At 32.4% G+C, this 19,916-nt stretch overlaps 1 protein-coding gene across 1 annotated transcript; it reads right to left on the reverse strand.

Annotated features, from left to right (window-relative positions):
* Window positions 1-726: 726 nt before the first annotated feature.
* On the reverse strand, window positions 727-14,667 carry LOC148623299 (heat shock protein 83-like). Its single transcript, XM_088565057.1, has 9 exons — window positions 14,621-14,667; window positions 7,642-8,158; window positions 7,171-7,382; window positions 5,936-6,157; window positions 4,728-5,084; window positions 4,292-4,439; window positions 3,047-3,315; window positions 2,140-2,473; window positions 727-1,026 (listed from the first exon to the last, which is right to left on the reverse strand). The coding sequence occupies exons 2-9, from the start codon at window positions 8,156-8,158 to the stop codon at window positions 923-925; spliced, it is 2,163 nt and encodes a 720-aa protein (XP_088421183.1). The 5' UTR covers window positions 14,621-14,667; the 3' UTR covers window positions 727-922.
* Between the last annotated feature and the right edge of the window lie 5,249 nt (window positions 14,668-19,916).

Raw genomic sequence — 19,916 nt, forward strand, 5'->3', positions numbered from 1 at the left:
GGTAAAGGTGAACTATTGACCAAACTCACGAATAACGTGATGACTTTTCATTCTAAATTGTCAACTTTCCATTCATCTGTGGCAACATCCCTTCAGCACCTGCATATGAAGTGTTCATATCACAACTCATACATACGCGAGAGCTTGCCGAAACTATACTTTTTGTATCTTGCCAGAACTCTAACAAATAGGTTTCTGTTGCTACAAGGTGAAGTCATCACTTCAGAGGTTTTATGGTCGTCACTATGAACTCATGGATCGTTACGGTATATCCACCTGCACCATGAAAACTGATTTATTCAACGGGTCTTAGTTATCCTTTCCTTGTTTGTTTTCCCCGGACTTTACTTTTTATGAGCACTTCGGCAGGTGTTTCTAGAAAAGCAGAGGACGCTTACCCTACTGGTACACATGGTCCATGCTCCCAGTTTTTAGTGGGGTCTGAGGTCTGAGTTGCTCATTTGTTTTTGTTACTTTGTTGTGTATGTCCGTTTTCCATGTCGGGTCTTTGTCCCTGTATTACTTCCTTTTAATTACCGCTATAACCTTGGTTCCCTTTTTACTTTCTTATATACTGATGCATAATACGACAATGATAAAACACACCCCCATGCTCTGGAATTTATTTCTATGTAAAAATGTGCACATTTTACACACCAAAATATGGTATATCAAATACCGATAGGGGTCCAAAAAGACAATAGATCAGATTCAAAGGTAAGCAAGTGTGGTTTGGACTTTTTATTCATTACAAACAAAGATTTTGTTCAATTAATGTTATGTGTACAAAAAGATGACAAAATAAATGTAAATCACAGACATTAACAAACTAAATGTCTTAACAAAACAATACACATATTGACACATGATGAAAAGATGGCTGGTGTAAGTATTATGGAGTTAAAGTTATTCCGTATTCTGATCAATCAACTTCTTCCATTCTAGATGCATCATCTTCATCACCTTCTAAAGGTGGCATTTCTTCTGTAGTGGCCTCTTCAACAGGAGCTTCTTCTTCATCAATACCTACAAGATTACACAATTTCAATGACAGGTATCGGTAAAGGTTAAAATTCAGTTCACACCATTACAGGCAAGCGCAAATGGGTAAATATGGTACAATACACTCTGATAAATTTAAATGAAGGGTGATAGATTTGTAAGCAGTTTAAAAGCTTAGTCAAATATTGAAGTCTAAATACTTATTCAGAGATGTATCAGCTGAATTAAGTGTTTATGTCATTATGGAGGCTATAATTTTCTGATTTCTGCTTTTTTCAAATTTCGATTTTTTACTATTTCTACACAAATTGACTGACCCTATGGGAAATAAATATAAATCAAAAAACTAGAACTGAAAGCAATGTTCACAAAAGGGTACTCCTCTCCTAACCCAGTAGTCATATGGTCAAAATATAAACATATTTCTTAACAGGAAATATGTATCATTTCAATCTTAAACTGGAACTATATGGCATACCTATAAAGCTTCTTTCAATATACTATGTGCTTGTGATAAGTAATTTTGAAAAAAAAAATAAATAGACCAAGTTGCACAAAAAGAGGGCATAAAAAACACAGGAAGACAACAACCCTTGTTCTGTTGAAGTCCAGCATGTTTATGGGTACATTTTACTTCCAGTGCTTCAGGTTTTAATCATGTGACTGCTTTGAAACAATTAAGGATCATTTTTAATTTTTTTTTCCAAGCTGAGGGAAATAACCACTTTCAAGCAAGTTCAGGCTTCATTGACAGTGAGCAGTTTATGAACTAGTGTATATTGTCCAAAAATTGATTATGCGATCAGAACTTGGCTGAAACTTAAAAACAATCCTTTTGATTTCTAATTGATGCCAATACAAAACATAAGAGTTTCTCCTTAATCAAAACAGAATTAACTTCGGTTATATTTGAATCGTGGACTGAATAGCAACCACATTAAGATGCCATAGTACCAAGCAAGTTTATACAAAATATCCCAAAGGAACCACTCTATATGAAAATTAAAATGAACAGTTGTAGGTCAAATGGATTCCATTTGAACAGTTTTGGGAGTTTAACTGACAAAAATAGAGAAAAAGCAACAAATAGTTTGGACCTAGTGTCCCACTTAAGCAAGTTAACTTTTAAATACTAACCTAGACCCAGTTTGATCATTCTGTGGATTCTGTTAGCATGAAGTCCTGGCTCCTCTAATGAAAATCCTGATGCCAACAATGAGGTCTCAAAAAGTAAGAGAACTAAGTCTTTCACAGCTTTATCATTTTTGTCAGCATCTGCTTTTTCTTTGAGTGATTTGACAATTGAGTGATCAGGGTTGATTTCTAAGTGTTTCTTAGCTGCCATGTATCCCATGGTACTAGTGTCTCTAAGAGCTTGTGCTTTCATTATTCTTTCCATATTTGCTGACCATCCATACTGACTTGTGACAATACAACATGGTGATGTTACTAATCTGTTAGATACCACCACCTGTAGCAAAAATGAAGCAAAAATCATACAAATAATTAATACTTAATGAGAACACATCAGATATGAACATTTGAGCCTTCTAACAAGTTCCACTTTTTGTAGTTCACTCTACAGGACCATCCACACAAATTTAGACAAGTCTTTCCCCAAGTAAAAGGACCATCCACACAAATTTAGACAAGTCTTTCCCTAAGCAACAGGACCATCCACATGAATTTAGACAAGTCTTTCCCCAAGTAACAGGACCATCAAGACAAATTTAGACAAGTCTTTCCCCAAGTCACAAAACCAGTCTAATTTAAGGCTGATGTCAAATTCTCTACCACTTTTAAAGGAAGGAAAACAGCACTGATAACTGGTAAGAGCACCTACACAAAAACAGGGATCAGTATTGAACTATTATAGATCAATTGAGATGGCTAATGGGACCAAAAATTAGGAAATAAAATGGGTACTCTTTACATATTTTTCAAATGAGATTTTAAATTGCTCAAATAGGTTTCACCTTTAATCCTATTTGAAATCCCAATTAATCTTATTCTCTTCTACTGAAAGAAGGTAACAAATTTTCACCTTTTCAACTTTCTTGTCCAGAATATCTTTCATAACTTTACAGAGGCCTTCATATTTGGCTTTCTCCTCCTCAAATTTCTTTTTCTCTTCTTCATCTTCTGGCAATTCTAGACCTTCCTTGGTAACACTGACAAGGTTCTTTCCATCATATTCTTTCAACTGCTGCACAGCATATTCATCAATGGGGTCAACCATGTATATAACTTCCAAACCACGCTTTCTTAACCTTTCAACAAAGGCAGAATTCTGAACCACCTCTCGGCTTTCACCTGTATCAAGTAAGTTGGATTTAGAATACAATAGTCTCCAATAGCTTTTATTAATTGGTATTTTGATGCTTTTTTTCGATTTTGTTTAGTCTCACAAATATGATATCAATTAAACACTTTCCATGGGCCCATGGCACATGAACTTTTCAAACTACAACAGTTAAAGTATAAGAGTGATGAAGAATTCCATTTCTTGTCACCCATTGCAAAGTTAAATTTTAGTCAGTAAAAATATATGAATTTCCACTTGTCCTTTACCAACTGAATGTCTGAAAAAGATTTATGCAAGTTGAGAAAGCAAGACTTGGACTGTTTAATTTAATTTTCATTTGCCTCCACCCCCTCCCAAACAGAAACCAAGTACCATGAACTATTGATGTTGGACACATTTGATTCTGATCAGAATGAAAGTGGTCTTACCTATAAAATTTGAATTTCAACAGAAGTAATAAGATATTCAAAGTAGGTTAAAGAAAATGCTTATCCTCCTAAACGGGACATGCAAGAAGAATAACCTTTTTAAAAATCCAATAATCCTTTTCGTGAAATGGAACCTTGTATAAATTTTCATGATGATCCAATTATAATTACTCATTTTGTAACCAGAAAACCATCAAAATAAATACTTTTTGGTCATTATCAGCCCAATATTCCTTAATCTTTCTGGTCATGACTCCCATCATTAATCCCAGTCAGTCTTTGTATTTACAGCAGGAAAATTAAGTGACTTAAAGAAATACCAGCAAGGCCATTTTTTTAATGTGTCTGTTTCCTGCTACCCCAACATTTTATGGCCATTTTGGCTCAAACACAGTTCTTCAAGTGGATAGTTTTCCAGATTGACATTAATGAAAGATTAATGAAATAATTTCTGTACTACCTACCCTACTTCGTTTTTGCTTCTTTTTTTTTTGCCTTATCCCAAGCAATAGTCTTAAAGGTGCATAAGAAGCTTTAAGAGAAGAGACATTCTCACCTGTGATGTAGTAAATATATTTCTGGTTATCTTTCATTCTAGAAACATATTCTTTCAATGATGCCATTTCTTCTCCAGAACTGGAAGTGTGATATCTAAGATATCCTGCAATCTTTTTCCTATTGGTAGAGTCTTCATGGATTCCCAGCTGCAAATGTAACCAAATAAGTTTTTTATGGACAATTTAAATATTTTCTTGCATTGTAATTATAAAAATATTTTTCAAGCCATTTAACATTCTTAAATAAATATGCCAGAAACATTTCGAGATTAAGTGACAACATCCTTTGTATATTTATGACCCATATCTTAAGCTAATCACATTAGTCTTCTAAGACTTAAGTACATGTACAGTAGATCCTCAGTATTGTAAATATCCATGATCAATCACTGAAAGTAACCAATAAGACTATTATTGCAAAATTAGTGAGTTTACCTTGAGATTCTTGGCAAAGTGTTCATAAAACTTTTTATAGTTGTCTTTATCTTCAGATATGTCATCGAACAATTCAAGACATTTCTTCACCAAATTTTTCCTGATGACTTTAAGAATTTTACTTTGTTGTAACATCTCTCTGGAAATGTTGAGTGGCAAGTCTTCTGAGTCAACAACACCTTTAACAAAGTTTAAATATTCTGGAATCAACTCTTCACAATTGTCCATAATGAATACTCTTCTCACATAAAGCTTGATATTGTTCTTCTTTTTCTTGTTTTCAAACATGTCAAAGGGAGCTCGCCTTGGAACAAATAATAATGCTCTGAATTCCAACTGTCCTTCAACTGAAAAATGCTGCAAGAGGAAATACAAGTTAGTTTTTGACAACATATAATGTTGTGTTATGGGAATATGTCTGATGAAGATCGAAGGATTGGAAAATTGACCCTAGGTTGTAGTGTTATTGCTGTAAGAAATTTTAAAGAACTTTCACTGCCAAAAAAAAACATGAACATAATGTGACATTTACATACTAATATTCAGATTTCACTTCAACAAGAAAGGTAATATGTAAACCATCATATATATCTGCAAATAGAAATTAGAAAAGTTGTTGTTCAGGTGAACCAGGGATTTTCAAGATTTTCTATTTCATCAGGAGAAATTAAAGTCTTGAAAAGGTGAAATCTGATTTTTTTTCTGTTTAATAAGGACTACACTTAATTCAAATTTTAACAGGTGACTTCATTGTAGTGATGTGGTGAAATTCCCCAGGTGCCTCCCAAGGAAAACTCTGGGTGATCACAGATACACCCGCATTAGATATCAAGTGAAAACAAAGGGCCCAAACCATACAAATTTCAAGGAATTTGAACTTGTTCTTTTTTTTAAAGTTTGAACCGAATTGGTTGAGCAGTACTTAATCACAACCTAGCTTAACAAGTACAATTGATATACTTTATTCCATTCTTCAGTCTTTCAATCCTTACACCCACTAAAATGCTGACTGCAAGACCCAATCACTTTGTGGGGAGGCATAAAAATCAAGCATCCTGCATTTTCAGTTGTATGGAAATACATGGTACAATGTACAGGTAAATGACTACTGAAAATTTTAAGTTCTTGCAGCACACAATCTCAGTCAGGTCTTTTTATTATTATTTCGATAACTAGAGTAAAACAAGTGGTCAATTCAATTTAAGTACCTTGACTGCCAGGTGATCTTCCCAGTCATTTGTCAAAGATTTGTAGAATTCTCCATACTCTTCCTGTGTAATATCATCAGGATTTCTGGTCCAAATAGGCTTAGTTTTGTTCAACTCTTCATCTTCAGTGTATTTTTCCTTGATTTTTTTCTTCTTCTTCTTGTCCTTGTTTTTGTCTTCATCATCATCTTCTTCTAGATCCTCTACTTTTGGTTTGTCATCCTGATTAAAAAAAGTCATTTCAAAATTTAGATTTGTCATCTAAAATAATTACATGTATGTCAGTGGATTTATCACTCAGGATCAACACTTGACAGTGGTATGGTAGTCCTGTGCCTACTGCAGTGTTCATACACCTTTTTTGCTCATATTTTCCAGGACTTTTCAAGGATTTTTTTTTAATATTCCATACCCAAAAACCACAAACAGTTGCGCATCTTTTTACAAGTTTTCCAATTACTGTAAGCATATTTAGGTATGCCAAATGTCAATGTCTTTTGCACAAATTGTGCACCTGGCCTTTCCTACACCACTTCCCATATGAAGCCAACACTTGTATTCTTTTTCAACCCACTTCGGTTGAAAATTACAGTTTCCTGGCATTTTGTTTTATAAGGTCATGATGTTTTGACACTAGTTAAATCTGATTCCCTTCATGACATTCACAAACGGAAACCAGTCCCTGAACACTTACAGATTATTCCCCCTCGACCTATCTTCCCGTACCTGAGATAAAGAAGACTGTTGATTGCTTATTTCAACACTTGATAAAAAAAAATGTCATTTGAATAAAATTCCATGACTTTTCAAGGCATTTAATTTTCAAAATGAAATTCCACGACTTCAAGGATTCAAGAACCCGTACGAACCCTGCTACTGAATCTGAGAGCAGACTACCTCAAAATTTTGAATAGAAGCCCTTAGGACTACTTCATTTACTTTGATCTTAACTTTGTCTGCATTGCAGAAATAATAAAATTTTATTGAGCTGAATAATTGCCAGAAACATATTTACACGTTGTAAAAGATGTACTGAAAGATAAAAAAATTACATTTAGACTTTTTATGTAGTGTTTACAAACAGTAGGGAAGTTCCTGGGATGAAACAGCGACATACAATAAAGGTATCCCGAAGGATATAAAAAATAAAAATTCATCCCCCACCCAAATTTTTCAGGAAAGTTGGATGAGAATATAATAATTTTTATCATTAAGGCCATATGATAAAAACATACCTTCTTTTCCTCATCCTCTTCTTCCTTCTTCTCTTCTTCTTCATCATCGGACACTTCTTTGTCTCTTTCTTTCTCTACCAACAGTTTAATGGGATAACCAATAAACTGACTGTGTTTCTTGACAACTTCCTTGATCCTCTTTTCCTCAAGGTATTCTGCTTGATCCTCTTTAATGCACAACACTATCTTTGTTCCTCTGCCTATTGGTTCTCCTAAAATTTGCCATGATATTGAGACTTCAAACATGATTTACAGAGACTGGAGTCGGAAGATTCAATATCCAGAATAGGACATACACATGTACACTGAAATTTAATCTTACAAATTATAAAAAAAGAAGCACTTGATCTACATTATACTGATTTTAATGGATCATTACATATGGTATTATATGTAAATCATTCAAAATGCTTTAAAGAGGCAAATCAAAGTCTCCACTGCAGCAGAAACTAACAAGGATATTAATCATACCTGTTGCAGGTTTAACAGTAAAGGATCCACCAGCTGATGATTCCCAAATGTACTCCTCATCATCATTGTGTTTGGTCTGCACGATTACTTTATCTGCAATAAGGTATGCTGAATAGAAGCCAACACCAAATTGTCCAATCATGGAAATATCAGCTCCAGCTTGTAAAGCTTCCATGAAGGCTTTTGTGCCAGATTTAGCAATTGTTCCCAAGTTGTTTACAAGGTCAGCCTTAGTCATACCAATTCCAGTATCAATAATGGTCAAGGTATTGTTGTTCTTGTCAGGGATAATTCTTATTTCAAGATCTTTTCCTGAATCTAGCTTGGATGGATCTGTCAAGCTCTCATACCTGATCTTGTCCAAAGCATCAGAAGAGTTAGAGATCAACTCTCTTAAAAAGATTTCTTTGTTGGAATAAAAAGTGTTGATGATTAAACTCATCAACTGGGCAATTTCAGCCTGAAAAGCAAAAGTTTCAACTTCTCCTTCATCCATTGTTGTTTCTGGTTCTGGCATCTGTAAAAATAAATACTAATTCTAAGCGAATCATCATAATTATGAGCAATTGAAATTGCATCCCATTTCTAAACACAACCCATTATATATCGGGGATGATTTTACAAGGACATCAAATAAAGCAAAAGTAAAAAAAAAAAATCATGACAGATTTCAATTAACGGAATTCTGCTAAAAAAGCAGAAAAAAATCCCCCATTACATGCAGTTGACCCCTAAGGACACGAGATAAATACTAATTTCTACAGGTGCAATTAAATTAAAAGCACCTATTGGTTGTTCTTCATCTTGTGCTTAAAATTTATTACAGTTGAAGATTTCGAAAATGAATATTATGTGATTTGTGGAGATTTTAATCTTGTGTTAGATCCAGTCATTGATTATTGTAATTATGTCAATATAAATAATCCTAATGCTAGAAATACTATTCTAGAAATTATAGAAAGAAATTTAATTGATCCATTCAGGGAGCTTTATCCAAGTTTAGAGGTACACATGGAGGAAAAGGACCCCTTTTAAACAGGCACGATGGGATTTCTTTCTATTTACAGATAATATGTTAAATAATTTGAAAAATTGTAATGTTGAACCTAGTTATAGATCAGATCATTCCATGATTGTTTTACATTTAGAATTCAACCCTTTTGTTAGGGGAAAAGGACTATGGAAATTTAACAATTCTTTGTTGTACGATCAGGAGTATGTGAACACTATAAAAGAAAAAATTGATGAAATTAAAAAACAATATGCAGTACTTGTATATAATTTTGATAATTTTGACAGTATAAGTAATTCTGAAATTCAATTTACAATAGATAGTCATTTGTTTTTAGAAATCTTATTGGTTGAATTAAGAGGAAAAACTATTTCTTATTCAAGTTATAAAAAGAAGGAAAATGAAAAAAAGGAACAGCAGTTGAAAAATGATATTGCACAATTAGAAACTAATTTGGACGAAAATTCTTTAATTAATTTGGAGAATAAGAAGCAGGAACTAGAATCTTTAAGAAAAAATAAAATAAAAGGTAAAATCATTAGATCAAGAGCTAAATGGATTGAGGAGGGCGAAAAGCCTACAAATTATTTCTGTGGTCTAGAATCCAGAAATTTTACAAGTAAAATTATACCCAAGGTAGAAAGAGATGATGGTAGTGTAGTAACAAATCAATTTGAAATACTAAATGAAGTTAAATTATTTTACGAAAATCTGTATAGACAAAGAGATATAAATGCTGAGGTCAACGTTCAAAATTTAAAAAATGATTTAAGAAATAATCACTATAATGTTTTAACTGATGAGGAACAGAATATATTAGAAGGTGAAATTACTTTACTAGAAGCTGGAGTAGCACTAAAAAATATGAAAAATAATAAAACACCAGGGTCAGATGGTTTCTCTTTTGAATTTTTTAAATTTTTTTGGAAAGACTTGCAAGTTTTTGTAGTTAAATCTTTAAATCATGCTTTTACTATAGGCCAACTTTCTATAACTCAAAAACAAGGCATAATAACATGTTTGCCAAAAGGAAATAAACCACGCCACTTTTTAAAAAACTGGCGTCCAATTTCTTTATTAAACACAATTTATAAAATAGGTTCTGCTGCAATTGCAAATAGATTAAAAAAAGTTTTGGATAAAATTATTGACTTAGATCAAACTGGTTTTATAAGTGGGAGATACATTGGAGAAAACTTGAGACTTATATACAATATTATAAAATATACAGAAGAACATGAAATTCCAGGGCTTTTGTTATTAATAGATTTTGAGAAGGCCTTTGATTCTATTTCCTGGGATTTTTTACAGACTGTTATGAAATTTTTCAATTTTGGGGACAGTATCATAAATTGGGTCAAAGTATTTTATTGTAATATTAAGTCAGCAGTAATACAGGGGGGATACTTATCAGATTTTTTTAATATAGAGCGGGGTTGTCGACAAGGTGATCCACTGTCTCCCTATCTTTTCATTTTATGCGCTGAAATTCTGGCAATAAAAATTAGAGGTAATAAAAACATTAATGGACTTCACATTACACAAATTGAACATAAACTGTCACAATTCGCAGATGACACTTCATTAATTTTAGATGGAACTGAAAAATCTTTACAAGAATCATTGTTAGAATTAGATTGGTTTGCTGGAATCTCAGGTTTGAATATTAATTTCTCCAAAACCCAAGTAATTTGGATTGGAAGTAAAAGATATTGTGAAGATATCTTGTGCAAAAACAAGAATCTTACTTGGGGGGAAACATCATTTAAGCTCCTTGGTCTGAATTTTGATGTTGATCTAGATAGAATGATTAAACTGAACTATGACGAAAGACTTGTACAAATTAAAAACTTAATAAATCAATGGTCAAAAAGAAACCTTACAGTCATTGGTAAAATAACAGTTGTAAAAACGCTTATATTGCCTGTGTTAAATCATCTTATTATTTCATTACCTAACCCAAGCAGCGATATTATCAAAAAAATTAATGACATGATTTTTACATTCATATGGAATTCTCCTATCAGTAGAGTAAAGAAAGATGTGTTGCAAAAAGAGTATCAAGATGGGGGTCTTAAAATGATTAATCTGTTTTCATTCATTACAGCTTTAAAAACTACTTGGATAAGACGAGCTTTTCAAAATAATTCAAAGTGGCTAAGTATCTTTATGTCATCTTTAGATTCTGAAAAACTGTTTAATTGTGGGGATGGATATGTACAAAATGTTCAAAAAAACTTAAAAAATAAATTTTGGAAAGATGTTCTAAATTCCTGGGCAATGGTCTTGGAGAAAGAAAAACATGTAGATTGGGAGTTCTTTCTTGCCAATCCAGTTTGGTATAATAAATTAATTAAGATTGGTGGTGAAACTGTTTTTTTACAAAGATTGGTTTGTCAATGGTGTTCATTATATAAATGATTTAATAAATGATGATGGATCATATCTTTCTTTGGAACAGTTACAACACAAATATGGAATCAATATTAATTTTATGAAGTATAATAGTATAATGTCGGCAGTAAAACATGCTGCTAAAGCTTTCTATGTAGGAAACTGTAAATTACAGCGTCCATTTATTCCATCTTTTTTGCAAACTATTTTAAGAAGCAAAAAGGGCTCAAGAGATATGTATAAAGTACTAAACCAAAATGATTCTACTCCAAAAGGACAACTTAAGTGGACTGAAGTACTTGATAACGATTCTTTGAATTGGAAAAAGATTTTTGTGCTACCATTTACAGTCACAAATAATACGAAATTGCAATGGTTACAATACAGAATAAACCATCGTATAATAGCCACAAACAAATTTTTATTTAAAATAAATGTTATCAATGATTCTGCTTGTACATTCTGCAATGTAGAACCAGAAACTATTGAGCATTTATTTTGGAATTGTGAGTTTGTACAAAATGTTATTAGTGAAATTGATAATTGGTTTTTGATACATGGCATAAGCATACCATTAACTAAGTTAAATTTCATTTTTGGAAACACATCATATACTTCCAAGTGAGAACCATATAATATTATAATTTTAAATATCAAACAATATATTTATAACACACGCTGTTTTAAACAAATGTTATCTTTAACTGCTGTGAAAGAAAAACTTAAATACATGTATAAAATAGAAAAAATGTTATCTGTAAAAAACAAAAGAGTTGAACTATTTAACAAGAAATGGCAACAATTCCAAAATGTTTTAACATAATTGTGTCAATATTGTAAACAGGACAACAACTTATTCATTTAATTTTTTTTTCTCTTCTTTTCTAAATCTTTTCTATATGCTATCCCTAGTTCCTTTTTTATCTTTCTGTAGCTAATTCTTTTTCTATAAATTGAAAAACACCAATTTTTTAACATTTATATATACATATTGTGTTAAAAGATGATTATGATGTATAATTGTGTAATGTATTGTATGTATATTGTATGTTGAAAATTTTGGAAAAAATAAAAAATTATAATAAAAAAAAAAATTTATTACAGTTCAGGGTAACCAAGTTTTCGTTTTAATGTGTACATATTGTTGAATATCAACAGATACATTGTACTTAAGACTTGCACTTTATAAAATTCAGGCATCGACATTTCCGTAAGTCTGATTGCCTGAGGCGACTAAAACTGGCTGAGGACTACTGAAATTTTGGATAGAAATAGTACGCGGGACTAGTAATTATTCGGTATTGAAAACGACTTAATTGCGTCTCCGTGCAGGTCCGGGTGTTAAAAGAATAGGCCTGCAGCAGCACTAAGCTTGTCGTAAAAGGTGACTAAATAGTGGTCAGAAACCTAGCGGGGGGCTACGGCGCTCTGCCCACAGAGCAACTGGGATGTGTGTCCCAGGTGGTGGAATGGGGTACCCCTGGCATGTTACATGCTGGGGTTGTCAGGCTATAATACGGAAAACCTGACCGCAAACCATAGTGGCGCACCGTGTTAGGAAAGATGCCACGTTCCTCGCACGTTAAAGAACTCTACTGTGGTATTCTCCCGGAGTAGGAACAATAGGGCTCCGCCACAGGAGGCTAAATTGCCCGACCCTACCCACCTCTCCCTATTTCCAGTGGCAATCAAATTTTGTCATCCCCATTGTCCTTGTGTCCCATCCCTTTTTCATTTCATCATCATGTCATATTCATTTTATCATCAATTTCATGTTCATCATCTGAATATAGCTGAAATATTGCTGCTCAGACGTTAAACCCCAACAAACAAACAAAACATTGTCATGTGAATTGTATTATTGTAGTCGTCAAACAGAGACGAACTTCTGGAACGTGTTTCTTTCACCTACGGTTAAAAAATAGAATGTTTACATTATTGATTTTTGTGTGACTGTTTTAGGAATCATGATTGGCCGGTTTGGTTGTTAGTTATGATCAGTACGATGTTGACAGCAACGCGGTAAAACGTGACTTTTATGAAAATTTTTTGTGCTTTTAAGGGTAATGTCCTCATAATACATCCGATGTCTTTCAATTTGAGGTCATAAATTAAGTTTCCAAAAGATTTAACCAAAACTGGTCTTTAAATCAATGATTTTAAACAAAATACTTATTTCGCGTCCGTTGCATTATTTTTTCGGTCAACTGCTGAAGCCAATAAAATTTTGTCTGCATTTCCCCTTATTTTAGGGGACCACTGAATATGTTCAGGGACTACAAGGTTAACACGAAGAGTGACCAATAATTTTGAAAGAAAATCAGTTGAATCAATTGATGAAAACTGCAATAACTGTCATTTTTGGCCTTTCACGGGCATGAACTCTTTAACAAGGTGTGGCCTGAAAATTTTGACTCAATGGAGATTTTTGTAAGACTTGTCATAAGCATCATTTCATCAATTGAAATTTTTTTCTATCTATTCTAGTTTTCTAGAAAATGGCTGAAAACTACAACTAATTTTCTGCCTTTCAAGGGCAATAACTCTAACAAGAAGCTATCCAATAACTGACCTAATCGAGACTTTTATAAAGCTTTCTAAGCTGAAGAAGGAATTTCATATTTTCAAATATCTCTTGATTACACAAAATTGGGTGACTTGACGCCTGTGGTCCAAATTTAGCAACAGCTGCTGTGTAGAAACGAAAAGAATGCTGATGACAAAGTTGGATGAAAATCCGCCAAGTGGCTTCAGAGGAGATTTTTAAAGAAAAGTTATCGACAGGCAACAATGAAAGGTAAGGACAGGTGAGATAAAAGTATAGCGAGTTAAAAACTCCATCATGTGAGGATAGTACCCCAAAGGAAAGGGGCGTAATCTCAATTTTCAGGAAATGTTCCCATGATCCAAACCTGTTTAACTATTTGTGGCAGGACGGCCTACCTGCGTTGTAGTAGGTAGTGAGATTAAAATAGCCAGTTAATTGACTTGGCAATAGGATTAATTCTTTAACCAATCAGTTTGTCGCCGACTTGTCACTGAGTGGACTAGAGTTCGATCCTCAGTGGTGGAATATAATTTTGGGAGTCAACTCATGCTCTCCGTTGCAAATTCATATCTAGCTTTCATATATAGAAGTCGCCAGTCACAAAATATTGCAATTTAAATGGGGTTGGAACTTTTAAATACATGGCAGTTTGGGAACAATTCCCGAAATTAAGAGTCATTCCCAAGTTTCCAAACTTGGGAATTTGGGGGGGGGCAAACACTTTCTCAGGCTCGTTTAACGCAATCAGCGCAAACGAGCTAAGTTAAGAATTATAATATGTGCACTAAGTTAAGAATTATAATATGTAACTATGCGATTTCTTCACCATTCCAAGATATTTCCTAACCGAAAGGTAAGGTGCATATCATATGCCATCCTTGCGCGAACCGGCATGTGAGGCAACCTCCCCCTATTATAATTAAAAAAAATGTCTAAAACAGAATTGCTCGAAAAAAAATGAATAAAAAATAGAGATAATGTTATTCTATTAAAAAAAAAACACAAAATAGAACAGTTCATACTACCTTGAAGGGTTGTGTCTTCGGCAAGTTCTTCACGCCGTGGATAATCTAAAGTTACTGCGTCCCCGACCACGCTTAAAAAGAAAGTGGTATGCGGAGTGATATCACGATCAAAGATTCTAGTTTAAAGTAATTTTTTTTACTTTTTCTTCCTCATACATCGTATCTAATGTTACATACTTGCTATAAATGCCTTTTGAAAAAATCAATTTGCGATTGTAATTATATTTGATTATTCTATCAAAGAAAGCGTTAAGAACTACTTAATAGGAACTGTTCACGAGGGTAGTAATTAGGTTGAATTCTAGAAAATTCCGCGGAAGTGACATAATTTTTAGAATATTCTAGTCAATTGACCCATCGGAACTTCTCGTCCATTTGGGCTACAACTTCTTTGTGCTATCGAGAAGATCTGAGTAGTTACGAATGCAGTGTTCAAGGGACTCGGACAAGCTGAAATTTTCTTTATAACAAACCAAAATTTTCTAACAAAAACGGGACCCCTTTGATCCGTCAGTGATGTTTCATGAATGGCACGATAACAAAACACCATGGCAAGCCAAAATGGACAAAAATTAGTGTTTTCTAATATCAAAAAAAGATTTTTTTAATATAACAAATTTATTTTTAATACCCATACTACCAATTTGATTTCTAATATTATAAAACCATTTTTTAATATTGAAAAATAAATTTTTGATATTAAAAATTCAATTGAATTTCTAATATTAAAAAAAGAATTTTTAATATTAGAAATTGAATTTCTAAATTCAATTTGTAATATTATAAAATGTTTGTTATTTTATAGTATTACTAAATCAGGAATTTGTAATATTACAAAAATAAATTTTAAATATTACAAAATGAATTTCTAATATTAAAAATTCCTTTCTAATATTAAAAAAATGATTTTGTAATGTTAAAAAATCATTTTCTTATAGTTCAAAATATTGATTTTTGTCCACTTTGGCTTGCCATACAACCCTGTGTCCTGTGACGCAATTGTTCAAATTTAACTGCTTTTAAAAAAATAAGATTCTGGACTCAGTTTTTTTTTCTTCAGATTAACAGAAACCAACAGTGTGGTTTCTGTCAGTTACATGGACGAGCCTATTACATTTTAAAATGGTTGGGGCCATAAACTCAAAATTTAATAAGAGCCTTCTTTTAGTAGTTAGTAAAATCATATCAAAATTTCATAAAAACCGTAACTATAAAGTCATCGCACGAAAACCAAATACCATACCAATATACATGTACGATCGCAATTATTTTTTACGGTGACACTATTATATTAAATATTTACTCCAATTCCCTAAAAAACCTATCAATTACTCTTCCTTGGGACCAAATTAGTGTGTGATTTGCTTAGAATTTACATCTGTAAGGTCTTTGTTTTACATTAGCCATAGTTAAACAATTCTCCATCAAAATAGCTATACAATAGACAATAGACAATACTTTATTTAAACCTCAGACACAAAGGTGTACAAGAGGACATGATATAAACACAAACATCACATTATAGCATACAAAGCAACACATAACGTATAAGTCCATACAAGATATAAATACATTTACATATAAATGTATATTTAAGTCAAAATACAGGGAGAATACAACGCAGTATACCTATAATAAGAACGATATGTAGGGGTACTAAACCACATAATTTTAAAGCATTTACATAAACAGTATGCACTGGATGAGATAATTTATAAAGTACGAATAAGAATTTTTAAATAACTTGCAAGATTTCAACATGGCAAAACATTAACAGCTTTTTTAATTTGTGATCCCTTGGATTTACAGTGTAGTATTGAGGGATAATTTTTTTACGGAATTTCTTTAAATCTGGATTATTACAAACAAAAAGATAATGAAATTCATCCCCAAGCCCGTTTTCACAAAGATGACAAATTTGCTCTTCTTTTGGAGTATTTGTCCACCTCCCCGTTTCAATGGGAATCTTTAAATTAGACCATCTCAGTTTTGCTATATATAAACTATCGCCCTGTTTCAACTTTAGTAAATATTTTTCTAAACCAAACTCGGTTTTGTATTCTGAATAGAACAGACCTCTAGATGAATTGCTCATTTGGGCAAACCACTGTTGGATAAATTGATCATGTAATTGTTGTGTAATTAATTTTTTCAGATCGAACTTTTAAAATGTTTTTACAAAACTGAAGAAGCATCTTTTCTATTGCGTCTTTATTTTCAAATCCCCACACTTCAGAAGCATACATTAAGATGGGACTTACAAGTGAGTCAAATAGTTTTAACTGAAAATCAATTGGGATACAAATATTCTTAATTTTATGATAAAGTGCAAATAAAGCTTTCTGAGCTTGATGAACAAGTTTTTTTCTAGCATTACAGAAACTGCCATTAAAATTGAATAATATCCCAAGGTAAGAATAAGCATCAACAATTTCAATATTTTCTCCATACAATTTGAAATTCTCGTTTTGTCTTATTTTCTTCTAACTGAAAATGAACACTTTAGTTTTATTTGTATTTACTTTTAGTTTCCAATAGTCACAGTAATTTAAGAATTGTGTAAGAGCTTCTTGCAAACCTTTGGGGATTCGGAGAGCAGGGCTGTGTCATCAGCATATAAAATTAAGAATAATTTTGCACACATATGTAATGATTCTTGACATAAATCTGAGATTTTCCCAAGACATTCTACATTATTTTCCGAGAAAAAAATTTCCAAATCATTGAGAAATATTGAGAAAAGAAAGGGGGATAAATTTTCTCCCTGTTTCACGCCAATATGAGATATAAAAAATTGTGAAAAATCATTTCCCTTTTTAATACATGTTTTGATGTTTTGATACATATTATAAATTACAGTAAAAATTTTACCTTTAATGTTTGATTTTTGCATTTTTTGCCATAGTCCTGATCTCCAAACGGTGTCAAACGCACTTTTAAAATCTACAAAAGTGCAGTACAGTTTTTTACCAAGGGAAAAATACATAGTGATTAGAGAATACAATACAAATATATCATCTACTGTAGAAAAACCTCTACGAAATCCTGCTTGTGACATTGTAATTAAATTAACATGTTCAGCGTACACATTCAATCTATTATTCAAAACAGCGGAAAAGGTTTTACTGAAACAGGAATTCAAGGTTATTCCTCTGTACATTTCCGGATCCGCCCTTGAGTCTTTATTTTTAAAAATAGTAATCATTATTCCAGTGGACCAACTATCAGGAATAATTCCAGTTTCAAAAATTAAATTAAAAAGCTTTATGTAATCAGGCATCAGATCATTTATTTTATTTTTGATATATTCGTTTAAGATTCCATCACTACCAAAAGCCTTACCATTTTTCAAATTTGAGACAACTTTTTTTATTTCATCTTCCGTAATTGGTCCATTTAAAAACGATTCAACCTTATCAGATATATTATCAAAATTAAAATCCGGTTCCTGGTCATTTTCGATATTGTCATTTTTCATTTAATGCTTTAAAATGATCATATAATGCATGAAGAGATATATCGTCATTATCATTTTGTTTTTTGTTCTGATTAAGTTTATTCAAAATTTTCCAAAGTCCCTTCGAATCTTTTTAGACATATCCCGTAACTCGTCCGCAGCTTTTTGTTGGTAGTTTTTAAATGCTTCATTTAGAGTATTTTTGTGTTCTTTACTAGCAAGCCTCATTTTTCGTCGATTTTCAGCATTTTTCAAAAAGCTATATCTTTTACGTGCTTTATGAAATTTTTTCCTGCTATTTGAACACTTTCTATTATGCCAAGGTTTTGAATCTTTATGTTTATAATAGTTTTTACGAAATTTTCCTTTACCGAAAGTTTTTTTCGCTGCATCTGAAAATATTATTTATATCTGAAACAATATTATTCATTTCAATTTGTGTAACATTATTAGCAGAAATTGCATTTAGTTTGTTCAACACACTCTCCATGTTACCGTTAGAGTCGTCGTGAACATGATTTACATACTCGGATTTCTTTTCAGTTTTCCACTTAATAAAAACTGACTCGCGTGTTCCTTCATAAACGGTCTGTTGCTCATTACAAAACGTAGCCTGCAGACTAAACTTAATCATACAGTGACAATCTGAATATAGAGGTAAAAATTCACAAATTTCAAAATCAGAAATAAAAGGAAACATTTTTGATGATACGATTAAGTAATCAACAACACTTGAATCATTACATGTTTTTTCACCTACATTTCTGTCTATACCTACTCTAGAGTTGACAATATAAATGTTATTCTTTTTACACATCTCAAGTAATCTATTGCCATAAGTATTTGGTCTACATGTACATTTAGATACCCTCTGTAATGAAATTTGGTTATGTATCAATTCTTGAAAATCATACAAGTATGATAAAATATCAGCATCATGATCTAAGTCAAATAAATTCACTATAGACTCGTCTGGAATTACATAATCTGGTAATACACCCGTTTTTGAGTTAAAATCACCGATTAGTGCAACATAACTATTTTCGTTATTTACTAAAGTTCTTAATTCGTTTTCCATTTCTTCAAAAGCTTCCAAACTAGAGTAATTCGAATTTTCAGGTGGTACATACACACATTCGAATAGTACATCAGAATCACTTAGAATTAAAGAATTTGATAGCTTAAACCACTGAACAAACTGGCCTTCAGTTTTGTAAAATTTTAATTTTTTACCTAAATTTTTTTTGTAAATCACTATTATTCCACCTGACGCTTTTTTCAATTTTTGTCTATTTTTTGTGACATAGTCAAAACCATCTGGTAAATCTATATTATCTAAATCTGTAAGTTTTGTTTCTACAAATACACAAATATCATATTCATGCAAGATATCTAAAAAATCAGGAGATAATAATCTTTTCTTTAGACCACAAACATTTATATAACAAATTTTTAAATTACTTTTAATAATGTTAACATCATTTTGGAAATTACTACATGTATCTATATTGAGGTCCCTGTTAAGTCCGAGGCGTCCTCTTGCACCAATCCCCTATCTGACGGATGCCGAATGAGCAGTTACATTCGAAAAACGAGGAGACGGTCCCTGTCTCTGTATTTTATAAGGCGGCGAGTTACCAGAAGTGGATACTTTTGGAGACGTGTGGTGGTTAGCGGCAGAATCATTTGTTGTATCGGTGTCGGGAATATACAATTCATTGTCAATATACAGCCTATCACGGATAAGGGTAACTTGTTTTCTCTGCTGCTTCGCAGCTTTCATTACCGGATATAACGGTTTACGAGCCTCTTCAATTTCTGCGGGGAATTGCTCCCGTA

This window comes from Perna viridis, chromosome 2 (genome assembly GCF_037379345.1).
Source record: "Perna viridis isolate PV_CMFRI_1.1 ecotype Kerala chromosome 2, ASM3737934v1, whole genome shotgun sequence".
Lineage (NCBI taxonomy): Eukaryota > Metazoa > Mollusca > Bivalvia > Mytilida > Mytilidae > Perna > Perna viridis.